The 20,559-nt window shown below is 35.2% G+C and overlaps 1 protein-coding gene across 1 annotated transcript in view; it reads left to right on the forward strand.

The window, feature by feature from the left end:
• LOC150092410 (oligosaccharyltransferase complex subunit OSTC-like) overlaps positions 1 to 20,559 on the forward strand; it is a 45,002-nt gene that overhangs the window by 18,509 nt on the left and 5,934 nt on the right. The window contains exon 3 of the mRNA XM_090415096.1: positions 16,570 to 16,787. Coding sequence (XP_090271222.1) covers positions 16,570 to 16,787 — 218 coding nt within the window. The remainder of the gene's footprint in view (positions 1 to 16,569; positions 16,788 to 20,559) is intronic.

Genomic DNA, 20,559 nt, shown 5'->3' on the forward strand with positions numbered 1-20,559 from the left:
TACAGTGGAGAGAATGCAAAGGAGGGAGTGTGTTAAAAATGATATCAGAATTGTGGAATACTGATTATGAAGGCATATTGAGAATTTGTAGTCTGCAGACACTAGCAAACAGGAGAAAGAGGGGGTTGATATGATTGAGACTTACAAACTTCTGAAAGGGTCATACAGATTTCAGGATTGGAGGGTGGGGAAAGGACAAGAGGGCATCCTTGGAAGCTGAGAATGAATGCTGCTAAGAAGGGATGAAGCTAAATTTTTCTCTCATAAGGTGGTGCTTGATTGGAATGGATTGCTATTGGATGTTGTGTGCACAAGCAGTGTGAATGAATTCAAGAATAAATTTGATAGCTGGTGCATGTAAGCATCAAGGGTGGCTGCATGTAGTATGTAGTCACCCTTGATGATACTCTTAATAATGTCACAAAATTCATCGCACAAAAATCCATTAACTATCACAATACCCATCATGCATCACCCTAAACTCATTTACTGTATTTGCACTCGCTGCACTCTCTGGCAGTGGAGAAAATCTTATAGTTATGCTCAGAATAATAATAGACTGCAATTCTTAATTGATTATAGGTTGCAACTCAGTAACTCAGCTATTTTTTTTTTTTTTTTTTGTCTGTTCCCTTCCTACCATCATCACTTGCTTTCAGGTTTGTTATAATTTTTCTTCTAAATCAACGAGATGCAGCCTTAGACATATATAATAAACTAAAATCTTAGCAAAGTACATGGTATAGTACACAGATGAATAAATTCCACTAGACAGTATGATAACATTGTTTCAACTTTCACCTTTCATTAATTTTCAAAGTGTTACAGCACATTGGCTCAATAAGATTTGCTGTTTTGACTAGTGTACACCTTCACATTACATCAAATAAAGTAACTTGACCATTATTTCCAATTATTTGAGTTGAAATTCCATATTTTTGGGTTGTGTAACATCTATGCTCAAAGAGGAATCTTTGACCTCAATGAAATTCAGTTTTGATAAATTCAAGTTATAAACAGATTGAAGGTGCTGATATGGATATCCCTTGTCTTGCCAGCTTATACATACAGTGATTGAAATTCCAAGCCATAAATTTGTCTACAGATACAGAGTTCACAATATGATAGCACAGTGTGGGTAACACATTGCCATCATACCTTAGTGCACTTAATATTAATTTCTAACTCATTGCAATCATTTTAAATTAGTGAACCAATTGTTATATGTACTTTGTATTTCTGTTCTTTGATTTGCTTGTTTCTGCACGCTGATGATATACTTTCATTAAAGTTTATTACTGTGATTACCGTGTAATTTTGTTGCTTTTTTGTTGAAACATTTGCTACTGAGTTCTGAGATGTCTATGCAAACAACAGCAGCACCACAATTGTTCATCAGGAGCTGAAGAATGTGGGTTTCCATGGCAATGTACAAGCCTACCATCAGCAAGGCAACACTAAGCATTAGGTGGAGTGGTGTAAATCTTGCTACTTTTGTACTCTGGAGCAGTTTTCCACTCAAATGTGGGAAAACTGCTCCACATTCTCTGGTGTGATGAATCATGCTTCACCATGTGATGTTTGGATTTGACAGATAACTCTGAATGTGTTATCCGAACCATGAAGGTTGGTCAATAAGGAGGCATCATGATCTGGGTGTCTTTTCATGGCTTGAACTGCTCCCCCCCCCCCGAAAAAAAAAATTCTAGAAGAGGAGTCTTAACACCGTGGCCTATAATGACATTGTAGACAATATTTTCAAACTTTATGGCAACAGTTTGGTGTAGGCCCTTATATGTACTTTGTATTCCTGTTCTTTGATTTGCTTGTTTCTGCATGCTGATGATGTTATTTTATGCATATGAAATATCTGTACTTTCATTAAAGTTTACCTGCATCAACACAAAAATGTTCCATCTGCAAATCATGGTCTGTGCAAGAATGGTTTTATGAAATAGGTGGTGAAGAACTTGACTGGCCTGCATAAGAACACTGATCTCTGTCATTGAAACACCTGTGGGATGAATTGGAATTCAGACAGTGAGCTAGATGAAATATATCAGTTACTGATTAATATCAGTTATCCACCTCACTAATGCTCTTCTGGAGGAATTGAATGGAATTATCTCTGAAACACCAAAATCTAGTGGAAAGTCTCCCTGAAAGATTGAAGAAGGTGGACACAGCAAAGGTTGGACCAACTCCACGTTAATGCCTTTCATATTAGAGTCAGAGATGGAATAAGCAGGTGTCTGCATATTTTTGATCAGATAGTGTGAGCAGTGCATTTAGAGATGCTACTGATAAGCACCACGTAAGAATGATTTAAATAAACTGGAATCTGGGCAAATTATAATGGCTGTCAATTCAACATTAGTGAATGTAAAGTTATGTACCTTGGCATGATGCAATTTTCAGTGGCATATTATATTGGTTAGATTATGTTTAAACCTGATTGGTTAGGATCTTGGAGTTGTGGTGGATGGGAAGTTCAAACATCACATAACAAAAATTGCAAATATGACTTGGAGGATAATTTTAATCCTGAAGCAGATGTTGATGTGTAAGGAAAAGGAAGTCATTTTACCTCTTTACAAGGCCTTTATATGATCACAATCAGACAAACAAACAAAAATAAAACCCAATTTTTTTCCATGTAATAGATAAAATTAATAAATAATTTTATTAATAACAAAATTATTGATTCAAATTATTTGAAATGTTAGTTTCTTTGGTTTCATTATTGTGTAATCTGAAGTATCTTCAAATGATAAGCTTCTAAGCTTATCATTTTATTTGTGTTACTTTAAAATAAGTGTCAATATTGGGTAAACTTACATAAATGAACATCTAATAACTTATTCTTTCTCTTTTTATACGTGCTTGCAGAACTTCTCTTCATTTTTAATCGTAAGCAAAATTTATTTAAGATAGATAAAAAAAAAATGTAAAAGCAAAAATTTTCTAATTTTAGTAAATAATTATTCACAGTTGCTTATATTACAATATTGCAAATGACAGTATGCAAGTTAATAATTTATTTAGATTATTAAATTGATTACTTTGTTATTGTCAATAAATTTTTCTCTGTAAATTATGTTACATGAAATATGTTTTTAATTCACCTCACAGTTTAACTAAAGATAATTATTTTATTAAATATTGTTGTATTAAATTATATTATTGTTAAACTTTTCTTAAACTATTCTTCAAGTGTTGTTCATTTTAACAAGATCACACATACTTGTTAATATAAAACACTGAAAGCAAACTATCTAATTCACTTGAAATTTTTTTTTAAAGCAGAAATAAACAGTAAAACATCTTCAGAAACAAACTACAAGTCAATTTTGATAAGAAATGATTGTCGGGCGAGGGTGGTGCAAAACTGGGTAGGCCAGTCTGTTGGATACTCTTGTTCCATTTTTGATTGTTGTTGAAATCTGGTAATTAAACCATGAAATTTGCATTAAACAAAAAATTAGCTAGCTGATTTTGTCCCGCTTTCCCTTTAAAACAGTTTATAATAATTTCCATAATTTTGTATAATGTTTATTTTTTATACCGAGGCAAAGGCCTTTGTAATTTGATGAAATTTTTTGTTGTATGGAAAGTGGGGTGAGGACAAGCCATGGAAGTTGAATTTGTGTGTCTGTGTGTGTGTGTGTGTGTTAAAAGAGAGCTAGATTTTTCTCTCACAGAGCAGTGAGTGATTGGAACAGTTTGTTGTTGAAGTCATGAATGCATCTAATGTAAAAGAGTTTAAGAGAAAGTATCACTTTTGGTTTGCTTGACTCCCTGGAAGTTTCATCTTTGATCATAATGATTGTATCTGCTCCAGCCATCTTCCATATTCAGGTTTTTTATTGCTTATTATTATTATCATCATGCTGGCTTCTCCAAAGAGTGAAGAACCCATTGAAGGATGAATTCTATTTATAGTTGCTTTTACAATTAGTTTTTTAAGTTTTTCTCTGTTTCTCAGGGCACATACTGTGACTTAATTGCTAGGTACTTGCAATGTGATTTCTTCTTTTCTAGAACTTAACTCCTTGGAGTCCTCAAACTTCTGATATTTCCTCCTTGCAGACATTTCCATTTTCCCTCCATACCAACTCAAACAATGCTTTCTTCAAATTTTCCCATTGGTTTTCTTTGTTTTAAAATTGTGTAATTTTTATTTCCCAATAATATTTATATATTTAAGTTTACATATGAAAGCGCTGGTTGCATTTTGATTCTCCTTTAAATCTTTCATAAATATTTTCTTTGCTGTTTGATACTAATTTTTATCCCTCTCAAAATTAATTGGTAATCATGTATTTTGAATCCCATTTATGCTCTTGTATCCTGAACATTGTGAAGTTAATACTTTCAACAAAATGTAATAATGTAATAACACTTATTCCTTGTGCTTCCCCCCCATCTCTCTTTCTATATACATGGGTGGTCTGAAAAGTTCTCGGCCTCAGCTATGAAACACTATTGGCAAGATTGTTTTTTTTTTTCCAAGTTGGTACATCTGTCATAAGCATTGATGTGAAATTGCAAGTCATTCTGTCAAGTAGTTTTTTATACAGCTGTCAGAATCCAAAGTGTTGTCTGTATCCCTCGAAATGGATAAAACTGAGTATCGTGCGGTTATAAAATTCTTTGTAAAAGAAGGTTTAACTCCAAAAGAAATTCATTTGAAGTTCATAAAAGTTTATGGACACTCTTCTCTTTCATTTTCGACAATTAAGAAATGGACTGCCAAGTTTAAACGCGGCCATACCAGCCTTGAAGATGATCCATGTGAAGGACATCCAAAAACTGAAACACCAGAAATCACTGATCAGTGCACAATATGGTATTGGATGACCAGCAAGTCAAAGTGCATGAAATTGCTGAGATTATAGGCATTTCAAAAGAACTTGTAGGATACATTTTACATGAAGAATTGCAAATGAAAAAGCTTTGTTCAAGAGATGGGTGCCACGCAGATTTTGTGCATAGATTTATTACTATGGATGAGACTTGGATTCACCATTACATACCAGAATCCAAACAGCAGTCAAAACAGTGGACAGAAGCTGGTTGTTCAGAACCGAAGATAACAGGATCATAGCATCGGTGTTTTGGGATGCTAAAGGCATTTTGTTTATTAATTATCTTGAAAAGGATAAAATAATAACCAGGGAATATTATTCCAATCTTTTAACCAGACAAGACGAAAAAATTCTTGAGAAAAGACCTGGTTTGCAGAAGAAAAAAAATCATCTTTCATCAGGATAATACACCTGCCCACAAATGTGTTTTGGTAATGGGAAAATTTAAGGGATCTGCACTATGAATTGTTGGAAAATCCACCCTATTTCCTAGATTTGGCTCTCTCTGACTTCTGTCTCTTCCCAAAACTAAAAATCTTCCTCACTGGTTAGCATTTTTCTTTGAATCAAGAGGTGATTGCAGCTGTAGAGGAGGTATTTTGCAGGTCTTACTGAGAACCACTACAAGGATGGGATAATGGCTCGCATTGCAGGAATAGTAATTGTATTAGTCTTAAGGGAGATTATGTCGAAAAATAAAAATAATTTTGAAATTATAAATTCGTTTTTTCATTTTTCATGAGTTTCTCCCCCCCCCCCCCATTTCGTGTCCCCACTCTTTCCTTCTATCCAATAATAAACCATAAATGAAAAATGAAACAGATGATGGCAGCACTGTGAACATAATATATCTCCCTCAATAATCAGTTCATTCAAACAATTCAAATCAAACACAATATTCCAAACTTGCCAGGATCCCTACCAAAAAAAAAAAAAAAAAATCATTTACACATCCACTTCACAAACATCTGCAACATAAATTCCAACATAAATGACATTCGTCACCACTTACAGAGATCCAAACTAGACCTTCTCTTAACAGAAACACAAATTACAGCTAAATCAACCGCAGTTCACCTTCAATGCTGAATTTATACTCTTCATGATTAATTTCACCACAAAGTAACACTTGTGCCTTTGTATGTTCTAACATTGCTGCCAGAGAACCAGATTTAGAATCCCCTGCTTTTGACCTACTCTGGCTGAAGAGTAGATCAAAAGAGTTTTGTCAAAAACTCTTTTGACCTACGCTGTCAGAAGCCAAAGTTGAAGGTTTCCTTGTCCTGCTTAATAATATTCATCGGCTGCATTTAAAAGTCTGCAAACTCTGAAAACCACAAAGACCTTCCTCTCAATGAAACTACCATCTACATCTAGTAAAGCCGCCATCATCACAATTCCAACTGGCTCCCATTCTCCAACATTACAGATCAAGATAGACATGATGCAGAAGTTTTAAGCTATAAGCAACGATCTAACACAGATCATGCAGCTACCTGTTCAAATTCCAGACAATTCCACCTCCACTCTCCCAATACTCCTAAGGATTTTTTTTTTAATGAGTTCTCCTTCTAGGCACACTATAGAAGTTACCCCTCTCTCTCTCAGCATCTCAGGACAATCTAGTGCACGTTTCCACTCTCGCAGAACTCCCCTCCTCTGCATACACCTGACCTCATGTCCTCTAGCACTACTTGGATGGTCTCATCTCTGGAACTACTACTCTTCTTTTCCATGGCATGATTATTGTTCCCACTCTTCTGAATCAGACACTTGCACTGAACGAGTCAAAGAAATTGTCAGTGACATGAAGGCATTTATCCTTCATTCCATCCAAAATTCTCATCCACTTTCTAAGCCCTAGTTCAACAGAAGTTGTATGAAAGCTGTTGAATAAAAAAAACTCACCTTACCACAGGTGGCTTGCATCAAGAATCCAAGCTTCATACTCAGCCTATGCAGAAGTGTGTAATAAATGTAAATCACCTATCAGCAAATCCAACTTCATAAATGCCACTAGCAGAAAACTCCTCTCTTGTCCAAATGGTATCTGTGCCTTCTGGTTCCTCACAAAAGCCATTCGATGCAACTTTTGCTCACATGTGATCCCATCTCTCTTTCTCCCGTCCAGATGGCACCATTGTTACAGCACCCAAAGAAAAAGCTGAATTTCTAACATCACTCTTTTCCTCTAACTCCTGCACATACGATGAAGACAAATCACCTCCCTCCATATCAGCAACTGAACACCATATATATATCTCCTGTGGCCTCTCAGTAGAAAGACATAAAAAGGATATTAAACAACCTGAATGCTACAAAGTCATCTGTTCCCTAAGGCATCTCTCCTATTTTGCTTCAGAGCTAACACCTGTCCTCTATCATCTCTTCAATCTTCTGCACTCAGCTGGCACGTGTCCCATCTCATGGAAATTAACATATATCCAAGCCATTCCAAAACAGAGAGACAAAAGCCTACCATCCAACTGCCAACCAATTGCCATTACGTCAATCCTCTCTGCTCTCCAAAATAATGGAGAAAGTTATCAGCAATCAACTTCTTCACTACCTAGAAGCTCACCAGTTGGTTTCCACCAATCCACATCCACAGCTGATATCTTAGCCTACATCATTCACCACTGCACATGTGCTATGTAAAGGTTCAGAGAAATATGCACTGTTGTCCTAGACATTTCAGGCTTTCGATAATGTCTGGCATCAGAACCTGCTTTGCACACTGCCTTCCTCCAGTCTACCTGCCAACCTCTGCAACTGGACAGCCAGCTCTCTCTCTTTCTTTGGTCGTTTGCTGCATGTCATGGTGGATGGCACCCTCTCTTCCAGCTTTGCCACTAATACAGGAGTACCTGAAGTCTCTGTTCTCTCACCTACCCTCTTTCTCTTATACATAAATGATCTACTCTTAATCATTACAAATCCTATCCATAACTTTGCCAATGATAGCACTCTCCACTCATCCTACTCCTTTGACAAACCATGTAATCCTAAAACACTGATCTTCATACCATTCTTCAGTGGGGCAAGGATAACCTAGTCACTTTCAATGCTGCCAAAATGCAGTCTTGCCTTTTTTCTCACAAAAGAAATCTCAGCTCACCTTTCCTCATCTTCAGTAATATACACATCACCAGACAGGCTGAATTCTCTCTCCTTGGACTGATGTTTACCTCCAACCTCGCATGACAAGAACACATGACATCATTAGCTTCCTCAGCTTCTAAAAAACTAGGCATTCTTTTCTGCTGAAGAAGCTATTTTACACCTGCCGAGCTACTAACTATATAAATCCCAAATCTGCCTATCCTTAAAATACCATATAAACAATTCTTGATGGTGTCCAGAGGATATGATTTGGCTAATAGATGACCCATTACAAACCCACTTCAACATTGTCTCACAGACAGTGTTTCAGCTCTCTCTTTACAAGTACTTCCATGTTCACTGCTCCATTGGCAAACATTTTTCCACTTGCTTTTTGGCTAAAACAAGAGCAGCTGCAGCCAACAGTTTTCCTCTTTCTTAACTTTCATCTACACCTCAAACTCATACACTGGTATTCTATAGGTTCTTGTACCTTGTGTGTGTAATAAATAAATAACTAAATATATATATTACATATATGGGATCATCATCAAATTCTTGACATGTACCCTCAAGGGGCAGGATATGATAGTACTACATGAAAAATTTACATCATTACTAACTTCCTATCAACAATTTTCCTCCAAATCAGTCTATTACTTGTCAAGACCCCAATATTATCATTATCAGATCTTATATTTCTATCGTCTAAGGCACATTGTACTGTATCAATCAACCTATATCTTGGTCTTCCTCTGGGTCGTTTTCCTGCCAACCTGGCAGAGAACACTTGTTTTGCTAATCTTTCCTCGCCCATTCTGTTTAAGTGACCATACCACATGAGATTAGCTCTGCTAACGCATTCCTGGATGCTGACAATGTCAAGTTCTTTCCTAATATCCTCGCTTTTAATATGATATTGCCATTGATGCCATCTGTTCATGCCTCTAATCTTTCTCAGCACTTTCATATCTGCAGTCTCTAGTCTTTGGTTAAGTTTGTATTTCTGACCCAGCTCTCAGATCCATAAGTTAAAACTGATTTGAACACTGTCTTGTATACAACTAATTTAGTGTTCTGACTAATTTCTCTCTTATTCCATATGAATTTATTCAATTGACTTCCTACCATACCAGCTTTGTTGATTCTGTTGTCTATTTCCATATTTAATTTACCATCTTCACTAAAAATCGTGCTTAAGTAGCTGAAATGTTTTACTTGTTCCACAGGTTCTCCATTCACGACACAGTTGACATTTTCAATGATTCTGCCTATTTTCATTGTCTTTGTCTTTTTATTGCTGACCTTCATACCATATCTATTACAACAGTTATTCAATTTAGTCGAGGAATCTTGCAGACTTGTAGCGGATTTATTTAGAAGTATAACATCATCTGCATAAAGCAAAGAGCTGACATTAACATCTCCAATTTTGATATCATGTTTAATACCACTTTCCTTCATAATGTGATCCATATAGATAATGAATAACAGAGGGGATAATGTACATCCTTGTCTCACACCAGATTTAGCATTAAACCATCTTCCTGTACTTCCTTCAATTCTAACTGCTGACTTACAACTCAAATAAAGACTAAGTATTGCTTGATATAATGCCCCATTGACACCATATAACTATAGCGTATTGAACAGCTTCTCTCTTGGCACCTTGTCATATGCCTTTTCCAGATCGACCAAACTTTAATACAGATCTTTGTTATATTCCCATGCTTTCTCAACTATTTGTCGTAAAGTGAAGATCTGATCATGATAGCCTCTACTTGGCCTGAATCCAGCTTGTTCTTCACCAAGCTTTTCTTCCACAATTCTTCTCAACCGTTTCTCAAGTATACTTGCATATATCTTACCAGGAACACTCAGTAGGGAAATACCTCTGTAATTCTCACATTCAGTTTTATTATCCTTTTTATATATGGGTACTATTAGAGCTCTACTCTAATCATCGAGAATTCGTCGCTCTGTCCTGGCTTTCTGAACTATGCAGTGCAGCCACTGTAAGACTTTTTTACCACCATACTTCAGCATTTCTGGTCAAATATCATCTACTCCTGCTGCCTTTCCACATTTCAAGCCTTTGATGGTTTTTTCTACTTCAAGTATGGATATGTATTCCTGACTGTATGCCCGTTGAGTGTTTTTTATCACTGTACTATCACTGCTTGTTTCATTTAGCAATTTTTTGAAGTAATTACTTTACTTCAAGGATATTTTTTTCTCCCGTTTTCATGTCACCTTTATCATCTCTAACTCCTTTTACAGCATTATTTTCTCCATTTCTAAGCTTCTTCAACAACTTCCAGAATATCTTACCACCTTCTTGATATTTATTTTCAATTTTCTTGCCGAAGTCCTCCCATCACTTTTGTTTAGCTAGTTTTACGCAGAGTTTTGCTTTCTTACATTTGTCTCTGTATTCTTTAAGTGCAAACTGACTTATTTGCCAATAACTTTTGATATGCTTTCTTGTTTTCCTTCACTGCCTCTTTAACTTCCTGTGTCCACCATGGAGTTCTGATTTTTTTAGCCTTGCAGACAACCTCACCACATGCCTCTCTGGCAGAATCAATCAATGTTTTCTTCAGAGTTTGCCACTGAATCTCCAAGGTTTGATTCCTGTTCTCAAACTCTTTCATTTTTTCTTCGATAATCTTTGTGTATTTTAGTCTACAGTTCACATCTGAGAGCTGCTCAACTTTTATTCGCTTTAAAACTTTCTTACATGTTTTTCTTTTCAATATGAAATTCAATTTTATCTTGCTCAAGACTAAATAGTGATCACTTCCAATTTCAAATCCTCTGTACACGCTAGTGTCCTGCACCAGGGAGAAAACATCACTATCAACAATAACATAGTCAATGAGACGTTTCTTATTTCTTGCCTCTTCTCTCCATGTGAATTTGTGCACATTTTTATGTTGGAACATAGTGTTAGTAATAACCAGTCCATGTCCTGAGCAGAAATCCAACAGGTATTTGCCATTATTATTAGCTTTGCTCTTTTCTCTAAATTTTCCCAAAATATTTTTGTATGTCTCACAATAATTTCCTACTCTGCTATTTAGATCCCCAACAAGGAACAACTTTTTCTTTTTCATTATGTCAGTTGCTTTTTCTAAAGCAGTGGTCGCCAAAGTGGTCGATATCGACCCCCAGGGGTCGATATAACATTGTTAGGGGTCGATTCAGGCTCAAGGGTCGATTGGAGGTCGATAGAAAAATATAAGACATCATTGTACGGGTAATATTTAATTCGGTTAACTTGGATTACCTCCATCCTGAATGACAATGCAATTAAGAGTGAATCGTGGGAACAGTGATGAATAGGACCTGTAAGATGGAGCAAGGTCATGAAAATAGTTACAGAGGCCAATCAAGTAGGCCAAAATGATATATTTATCAATAAACGGATGTGTGTGTGGTTCCGGCATGGCGGGAGCGAGATGGCAACATGTGTGCAGTCGCTTATTTACTTATACTTACACGTATTCGATCCCAGTCTCATTTTTGCCATCGACATACAAGTGAGCCTTAATGTTCTAAAATTCAATCGTCATTCACTCATGAACTAAACTTCTCTATGCTGAAGAATTGAGAAGGGTTGGTAGTAATACTAGTAATAGTAGTAGCAATAGTAATATAATAATATATACTATATTATACATACAATAAACACTGTAACTATAAAATAAACAATCTAAAAACACATAAGCGTCTTTTTTGCTTGTTGTTTTATAATTACGTAATAGTAAAATAGAGGGGGTTGATAAAACATCAAGAGACTCTTGATGGGGTCGACGGTCAAAGAAGTTTGGCAACCCCTGTTCTAAAGCATCAAAAATTTCCTCCACTTCTACCTTAGTAGAACCTTCTGTGGGACCATAGGCACAAATAAGTCTCATTGTTCAATTCCCCATTCTGATATTTGCCCACATCACTCTACTTGAGACTGCCTGCCATTCAAGAAGATTAGCTTCGTATTTTGTGTTGAATACTATGGCTACTCCTTCTTTTCCTTGATTGTCATTTCCTGAATATAACATTTTGTATTTATTGCTCAGAATGATCTCATCAGTTTTTGTCTTTTTTGTTTCAGTCACCCCTTTTATGTCGATCTGGTACTTATCTAATTCCTCAGCTAGCTCCATTTCTTTGCCATTCAGGCTTCTTATGTTGATAGTACTGATCTTTAACTCTGGTGATGTTGAGTTGGGGTGTGCTTTCAGATTTGTTCCAGTAGCAAATTTTTCTCTGTTCGCCCGAGTTCCCTGGCGAAAACAACGGGGAGCCTTGTTTAACCGGGCGACGCCCCAGCCGGCATGAAATTTTATCATGTTGTACCATCATTTTCTATATTGGTTCATAGATATGGGATCATAGACCACTTAATTGTAACAATAATTATGGTTAATTGGTCTATGAAGCAGAGCTTCAGTACTTTCTTTGAATAGCCTTTCATATCTGTACATAGATTGTGTAAAAGTTTTCTGTTTTGCCTTTGTATCCTATGGTTTGCATTTTCAATTCCATGCTGAGCCAAGCCTGATCTCTGTGGTTTGATGAACTGGATGTGGTCTCGATGTTCAGAAATACCTTTGTGGACTGATCTTCCTGTTTGTCCATAGTATGTCAGATTGCATGAACATGGTACTTGGTATACTCCAGGTAGCATCATTGTTGAGAGGTTATCTTTTGGAGAGTGTAACATATTATGAATTTGGTTAATGAGTTTGAAGGTAGCAGTAAGTTGGTAATTTTTTTATAATCTTTGCAACTCATTCAGAGATGCCTTTGATGTAAGGTATGGGAGTCCTGTATAGTTCTACTTTTTCTCTTGGATTGGTGTTAACTACTTTTTTGTGTTGTTCTTGGGTTGAATATATTTTGTAGAACCGTTTATTTAATGGTTTCCAATTCCTATTTGAGCTGCCCTTTGGAAGAAAAAATCCTGTGTGTTCTGGTCACTAATGATTTCATGATGCCATATTTCTGAGATGGGTAGTGTTCTGATGTATTGTGAATATAGCATCCTGTAAAGTTCAGGTTTTTTTGTAGACAGTAGTAGAAAGTGATCCAGGGTTTCCTTGGATATCAATGTAAAGAAAGGAAATTTCACTCAATGTTGCTTTTTCTAATGTGAATTTAATTCAGGGATGTAGATCGTTAACTTTTTGTAAAAATAAATGGAGTTATGGCTCTGTGTGATTCCATACTGCAAGTATGTCATCTATGTACCATAACTAAATGGATGGTTTTGGGTCAAGAGCAAAGATTCTTATTTCCAGATAAAAATTTGCTAGGTTAGGTGATAGTGGTAAACCCATGGCAGTTCCCTCCTCTTGTTGGTAAAGTTGTTCTATCCATGAAAATTATCCTGATGTGATTGTGAATTTAAATGGATCTGCTGTTTTCTAGAAATTCTTGGGCTAGAAATTGATTGTTTCATTATATCAAATATTCATGAGGAGGGATGAGATATCAAAACTAACCATCGTATTTGAAGATGATGTCTTATAATTTAATAACTTATATTCTTGCACAGAAATTCTATTCTGCTTTCAATTATTGACGATCATACTGTACTGATTCATAACTTATTTTAATGGTATTAACAACACTAAACGAACTCATTTATCAAAAAAGATGTTTGCTTATATTTTGATGCATTTCAAACTAGCATCTCCAGACCACAAAACAGCATTTTATAGTTTACACATGACATTGAGTAAGTAAAACAATTCAAATTGTAATGGACAAAACATCTAATGTCCTAATTTGGTGCCCTCTGATGATGTAAAAAAAATAAGTATTACAGCTATGTAGGAGTCGATCTTAAGATAACATTCTCCCAAATGTTTGTTAAATTAATGCAATCATACTTTGTTCATGTAAGGGAATTTTTCATAGCCATGGATGACTAAAAGTAATCTTTTTTAGAGTCATCTAAAAACCTATAATGACTTCTAAATAGCACATTAGTTTTCTTCCATCTAATCCTATATGAATCGATGGCCAAAGCATGGTCTGCCAGTCCTGACTTGCAAAATAATGGTAGCAAATGTATTTTTTATGTTCTCTAAGGCAGATATTAACAGATCTTCTTGTCTGCCCATAGTATTAGATACTGTTAGCTACACTGGTATTCAAAACCTAAGGACAAACACCATTTCTGAAGATTACAACTGCAAATTCAGATGAATCAGCTTGTGGCAATTTGTATAACTGACAATTTCGAGTAGGAAGTGAATACACATTCAAATTTTTGATTTGCACTCAAAGGAGTCATGTGGTAGCACTCAACAGATTAAAAGGCAAATTGTGTTTGAAAGAAGTTCTTTTTGTGAAGGAATAAAGTTGCCAACTTGGATGACTTGTAATGTCTCATATCATCTAGATGATTTCGTGCAGGGAAGAATTATTCGAAAGTTTGAAGAAGGCTTCAGAATTACTGATGTTGCTAGAGTTTGGAATCACATAGAATTGTATCTAGGCTCTGGGCAGTGTTTCAAACAAATGGAATGTGTTACAGCCATTTGCTAAGAGGTCACCCTCACTCTACCATGGAGCATGAAGACAGAGTTTTGGTTATAACAGCAAAACATAATCGATGCACCATGGGAGGTCAGCTTGCAAGTTGGCTCCATTCAAGCACAGGTATGCAGATATCTTGACAAACTATGGCAAGACGTGGTAGCAAATGCAATAAGTAGGCCTATATGCCCAAAGGCTTGTTGTCTGCATCCCTTTATCGACAGCCCATTGTAGAGCACATTTCCAGTGGTGTTGTATCCATAAAAATTGGACAAAACACCAATAGGCTAATGTCGTCTTAACAGTTGAGAGTCGTTTTAGTCTTTCCTCCAATTCTAGATGACACTTTATATGGCGTGAAAGTGGTACTGCTTACCATCGTGAGAATGTTCTTGAAAGGGATAGATATGGAGTGCTAGGGTCATGGCGTGAGGAGGCATTATACTTAATAGATGCACCATGCTAAAGTGTTGGAAAAAAGGGACTATGACTGGTGAACGATATTTCAACAAAGTTCTTCAACATCATGTTCAATTGGTCTGTTGGTGCTGTAGGCAAAGAATTCATTTTTATGGACGACAATGCCACACCATATCTTTTTCTGGAGGAAAATTTGAGCAGCAATGTGCCTTCTTATTGTGTCCCATATGTGTTCTATGGGGTTGAGATTTGAGGAGCATGCTGGTTGCTCAATTCATTTAATATCCTTGGTCTCCAAAGTATCTCTCCAGAAAACAAACAAGGCATTATTCTTGCTCAGAATCTGAAGGAAGAGTGGGCCAGTTTGCCTAAAGAATTCTGAATTCTTTTGGTGCTAAGCATGAGAACCGCATTGCAGTTCACTGTGAACATATTCCATACTGAAATGTCTCTCCACATAGTTTTCTGTAAGCACTGTACATTAATTCCTTAACTACATCCTTAGGAAATTTTTAACTTTTGCCAAAAACATACTGCAATGTAATTGTATGAAATTTATGTCTACATTTTGCTGTAATCATGAAAATGTTCTCATATACAGGTAAAACTGTAGTTCATCCTTAGCTTTTGGACATCAGTGTACATGCTATACTGTGTGGATGCTCCATTCAGAAATGTTACAATCTGAACTGCAAAGCAGAAAATTATGAGTAACTTATCAGGATGTTAGTTCCTGTCCTATACCATCAACTCAACTTTCATGATGGGAAGAATAATTGGCAGTGCATGGCAGACATTTAAAACTACAAATGATGCAATATTGGAATGGATTCCTAAAATTATGAGAATAAATAGGGTAGGAGTGAAATGGATGTGTAGTCTTAAGAGAGTTTCAAGAATTCCAGAAATGGTATGACAGCTGGTCTGGGTGATGTGTGGTCTCCCTCGATGAGTCCCCTACTTGCTAATCTGATGATAATAAATAATTAATTTCATATAAGACATTTTTTGTTATTTAATATATTTGTCCTTACAATTCTGTTTTAAAATAATGAATCTGATGAATGCATGCATGGAGATTTGTTTATATTATACTAGAAATTTAATTCTTAAAAGTCTAAAGATTCACTTAATACTGTGTAATTTATCACACAGCATTAAGTGAATTGCTATAACATCCTTGATATTTAAAAGATGCTTTGGAATCAGAAATCCTTTATTTTAGAATGTAAGTACTCATTTTCAAGGAGGTTGTCCTCCTCTTCCTAAAAATATGAAATTTTTCAGCACGCGCGCGTGTGTAGTGAGTTGAGTACAGATGCTCATTCTGGCCAGCTATATGAACACTCACAGTCTGGGATATTGCTACACTGAATTATGTAATAGAGAAACAATTAAAAACAGAATTTAAAAACAAAATTCAGGGTATCATACTCCTTTACTAATATTTATCTAAGACTAGATACCTGATATGATCACTTTGGAAAAAAGAATATTCAGAAAGTTAGTTTTTTTTTTAAATTGTCAAATTAACACAATTCCCAAAATTGACTATCTTGTTGCATAATTTAAAAACTCAAAATTAGTTTTAACTAATTTTTTTTGTTCTCTTTTATTTTTTATCAAACAGGTGGCCTTTATGCCGTATAGGGTCAATGGCCAGTATATAATGGAAGGCTTAGCTTCCAGTTTCCTCTTTACTTTGGGTGGTTTAGGCTTTGTTGTTCTGGACCACACCCACTCACCAAATACTCCCAAGCTGAACCGTATTTTGCTGATTTGTGTTGGATTCATCTGTATCTTGGTGTCCTTCTTTACGTGCTGGGTATTCATGAGAATGAAATTACCGTAAGTAACATTTTACTTTTGTTTTAAGTTGCACAGATATTGTTATTCCATGGTACACATGTTTGGAGGTAGGGAAATGTAACGTGTTCATGAATCAGGTGTAGTAACAGCTAATTGGTTTTACCAGAAAACATGATGGTCTGCAATAGGATGGAACCTCTTATCAAGTCTTATGTTGTTTGTAGTACTTAAGCCAACTTTAGCAAACTATCAAAAAAAAAACAGGCCAGTGTTCCATAATATTAACCACTTTAACAAACTGCTCCTTTGCTGTGCTAAGACTTGATTGTAGGATTAAACAAGAAATGAGCTCAATTTATAAGATTTATAATATCACTGATTATTCAGTGATACTAAAATTTACTGATGATGAAGAAAAAAATGAAGAATGAGGATAGTAGAAAAATATTTATTATATATGGAATTTTTGGCTAAGTTTCCTAGCAGTTGTTCATGCATATGTATGAAAAGAGCTAGACAAATTAGAATAACACTTAAAATCACTTAAACAAGTGCATGTGACAATATGTGATATTAATAGTTGTAGATGGAGGATAACTCCATCTATAACTGTTAGAATTCAAAGAAATAAATTTTAAAAATAATTCATTAGACAGAAATGAGAAGTATTACTTAGGACGATTTTCCAAAATTGGGATGGTTTTAAGGCAGTCGTTAAGATTCAGTTCAGTTTAAAATTAACTTGTATAGTACTTTAGTTTTATTCCAATGAAAGATAAAGCATGGCTGGCCAAATCAGACTCTTGAATTGGAGTTGAACAACCTGTCTATCCATAATAACAAAAGGCCACATGAGTATAGGATTCTGTACACTCCAGGATGAGAAAGTAGAGGATATTTATCTTTTGGAGAGTTTGAGAAGGAATTTAATTTCCAAACTGGACAGATAGAAAGAAACTTAAAAGGTTGATTGGAAAAGAAGTCTTGCTGCAGTTCTTTCCAACATTCCCTTTACTTATGGAATGAAATTCTAGAGGAAGATTGGGATGAAGGCATAATTAATTATTGTTGAAGATATTGGTTGTATCTAGGTGAACGTAGCTCTGATAAAGGACAGTTGCTTATTTAAAAGAGGACTAGTAGAATATGGCTTATGTGCATGATGAACCAAAGTTTTAATAACATCACATTTCTGACAAGGGTGATGATGAGATGCAGCATTGATGTACTTTCCAGTATGAATTGGTTTGGGTTACTTAGTGTTTTGATTAATTTCTGTTTTATTCCATATGAATTTATTCATATTTAACTCTACAATAACTTTGCTTATTCTGTCATCTATTTCCACATTTAATTACCATCTTCCTTGAAAATTCTGCCTGAATAGTTAAAATGTTTTACTTGTTCTATAGGGGCTTCCTGCCCATTCCTATTCAAGATGTAACTGATGTTTCTGCCTTTTTTATTGTTGATTTTCATACCAGATTTATTACACTAGTTATTCACCTTAATTAAGGAATTCCTGTAGACTGGTACTGGATTTATGAGTATAACATCATCTGCATAAAGCGGAGCTGAGATTAAGACTTGGAAACTAATATCTCTTTAGATAACAAATATTAGATGCAATAAAGAATATGTAAAAAATATGTACGTAATATGAATTTTAATTATGTTCACAGTTTTTGTATTACTCATTTATTAATTTTATTTTATATCAAGGTTGAGGCTTAATTTTGAATAACCCCTACCTAATCCAGTAATATATATATATATATATATTTACAAATTTTTCTGAATGATAATCATTGGATACTCCAATGATTTTCTTTCAGATACACCATACAGGAGCATAATAAACCGCACTCTTAATGGTGAACCTATAGAACAAATAAAATATTTCAGTTATTTTTACTAAAATAATTTGTAGTGGAGAGGATAAATTAAATATGAAAATAGATTAATAGAACATGCAAGGTTGTAGTAGATTGTTAGTTGAATATAAGGGAGAAATTAGCCAAAAGACCAAACTAACATTAAATAAAAGTAGATAAGAAGACACTATCACAACCACTTTTAACCAGCTGACCTGAAATGAAAGTTGGATAGGAATACAAAATAATTGATCACAGGATGGATATATGAGAATTCTGAAGAAAATTAGGAGACTGAACCATGTTTAAAATGATATTATAAACAGCATGACATTATTGTCATCATTCAAAAATGTTAAGGCAGAGCTATCTAAGTTAGTGTGGTCACTTAAACAGAATGGAAGATGAAAAATATCAAAACAGTTGTTTGAAGCATAAATGGCAGGGAAAAAGACCCAGAGGAAGATGGTGACAATGTAACTGGATTGAATGCATTTAATATCTTAAGCAGTCGAAATGTGAGATGACCATATTGGAGAATGAAAAATAATAGATTGAGAATTACTAACAACAAGCTAGTATAAATAAACTTCTGTTTGGATTATCATAGTATTCTGTATATCCCCTTGAAGGTCCATATCAGAAAATTATGATTTCTGATTTCATACTTTTGTAAATTTGTAAGCCTAGTTAGTTGAGTGATTAGATTAGTGGATCTGCACTCCAATCAATAGACTGCGAGCTTAAATCTTGCAATAGCGGATGTTTGTGATTCTCTTGAGGTGGGAGATGAATTTCGTCTCCTGGTATGAGACCACTGCCTTGCTTATTAGAGGCTTGAGAAAGATCCTTGTTCAGTTTATAAAGCAGGTTTCAAAAAAAAAATCTCTTAATGATAAACTTTATGCTACTTTTGATTAATAAAATACCAACTGATACGGTTTTGCTGTTGTCAATCCACAAAGCAGATAAGAAAGGGTCCAGTTTATGATTCTCAGCTTTGAACTAGTGCTTTGAAAGTTTATAGCAGTTGCTTTTGATATCTCACTCTTGGGTATGCCTTCTGCCTTTTAAGCATTGAGATGTCAATTTTCTCATTGGGTTTACGTAATGGTGCTTAGATTGATCTCTAGCCTCAAACTTCACACCTAATGTTAGTACCATTGGATTTCCTTTCTTGCCTAATCTCTTCCTTTTTTTTTATATTAGCAGTCAATCTTCTCCAGCTGAGTGCACATCTGAGTCAAAGCATTGCTGACAAGAGTACGTAACTTCAGTGCTAGTAACACTGAATCTTATTTGTTGTTTAGAAAAAAAAAATTACTCAGAATCAGGGGTTCATTAACAGAGCATGACTTTGCAGACCAACAAATTAATGGCATGATGAAAACATGAATGTCATATTTCAAACAAACAGATTGGCTATTTCTACAACCAACAGGAATAGAAATAGTAGTATTTTGGTTTGTGTTTGGAGAGGGACATGTAATATTTTATCTTGCTGTTTTGCAGCCTTTCAATCTTTCGTGCTTTGTCCTGTGAAGTACTATATGCATATGAACTACTTCTTTATTTAGGTCTTCTATGTTCTCTTGAAGTTCTGACACTGCAACTTTCACATTTGCTATCTTACTGCTATTTTCAGTTACTTCATTTATGCTCTTTCGCATTTCTTTCATCATCGTTTAAACCTAGTAATCCAGTGTTTCTCAAAGTATGGTATGCGAAAGGTCGTTAGGGGGGTACGTGGCAATTTTCGGCTATGCATAATTAAAGAGTCATTATATTTTTTAACAAACAGTGCAATTAGAGACAACTGGGATAAAATGGCACTAACTAATGAATCAAATCTCCTCTCCAACAGAAACTGCTGTATAGACCAAGCAAAACCATATGTTGCCGGTGGAACATATGGTTTTGGCTTGACACCGCCCCCG

This window comes from Typopeltis vanoorti, chromosome 26 (assembly GCF_054136105.1).
Source record: "Typopeltis vanoorti isolate ZY-2024b chromosome 26, IOZ_Tvanoo_1.0, whole genome shotgun sequence".
Classification (NCBI taxonomy): Eukaryota; Metazoa; Arthropoda; class Arachnida; order Uropygi; family Thelyphonidae; genus Typopeltis; species Typopeltis vanoorti.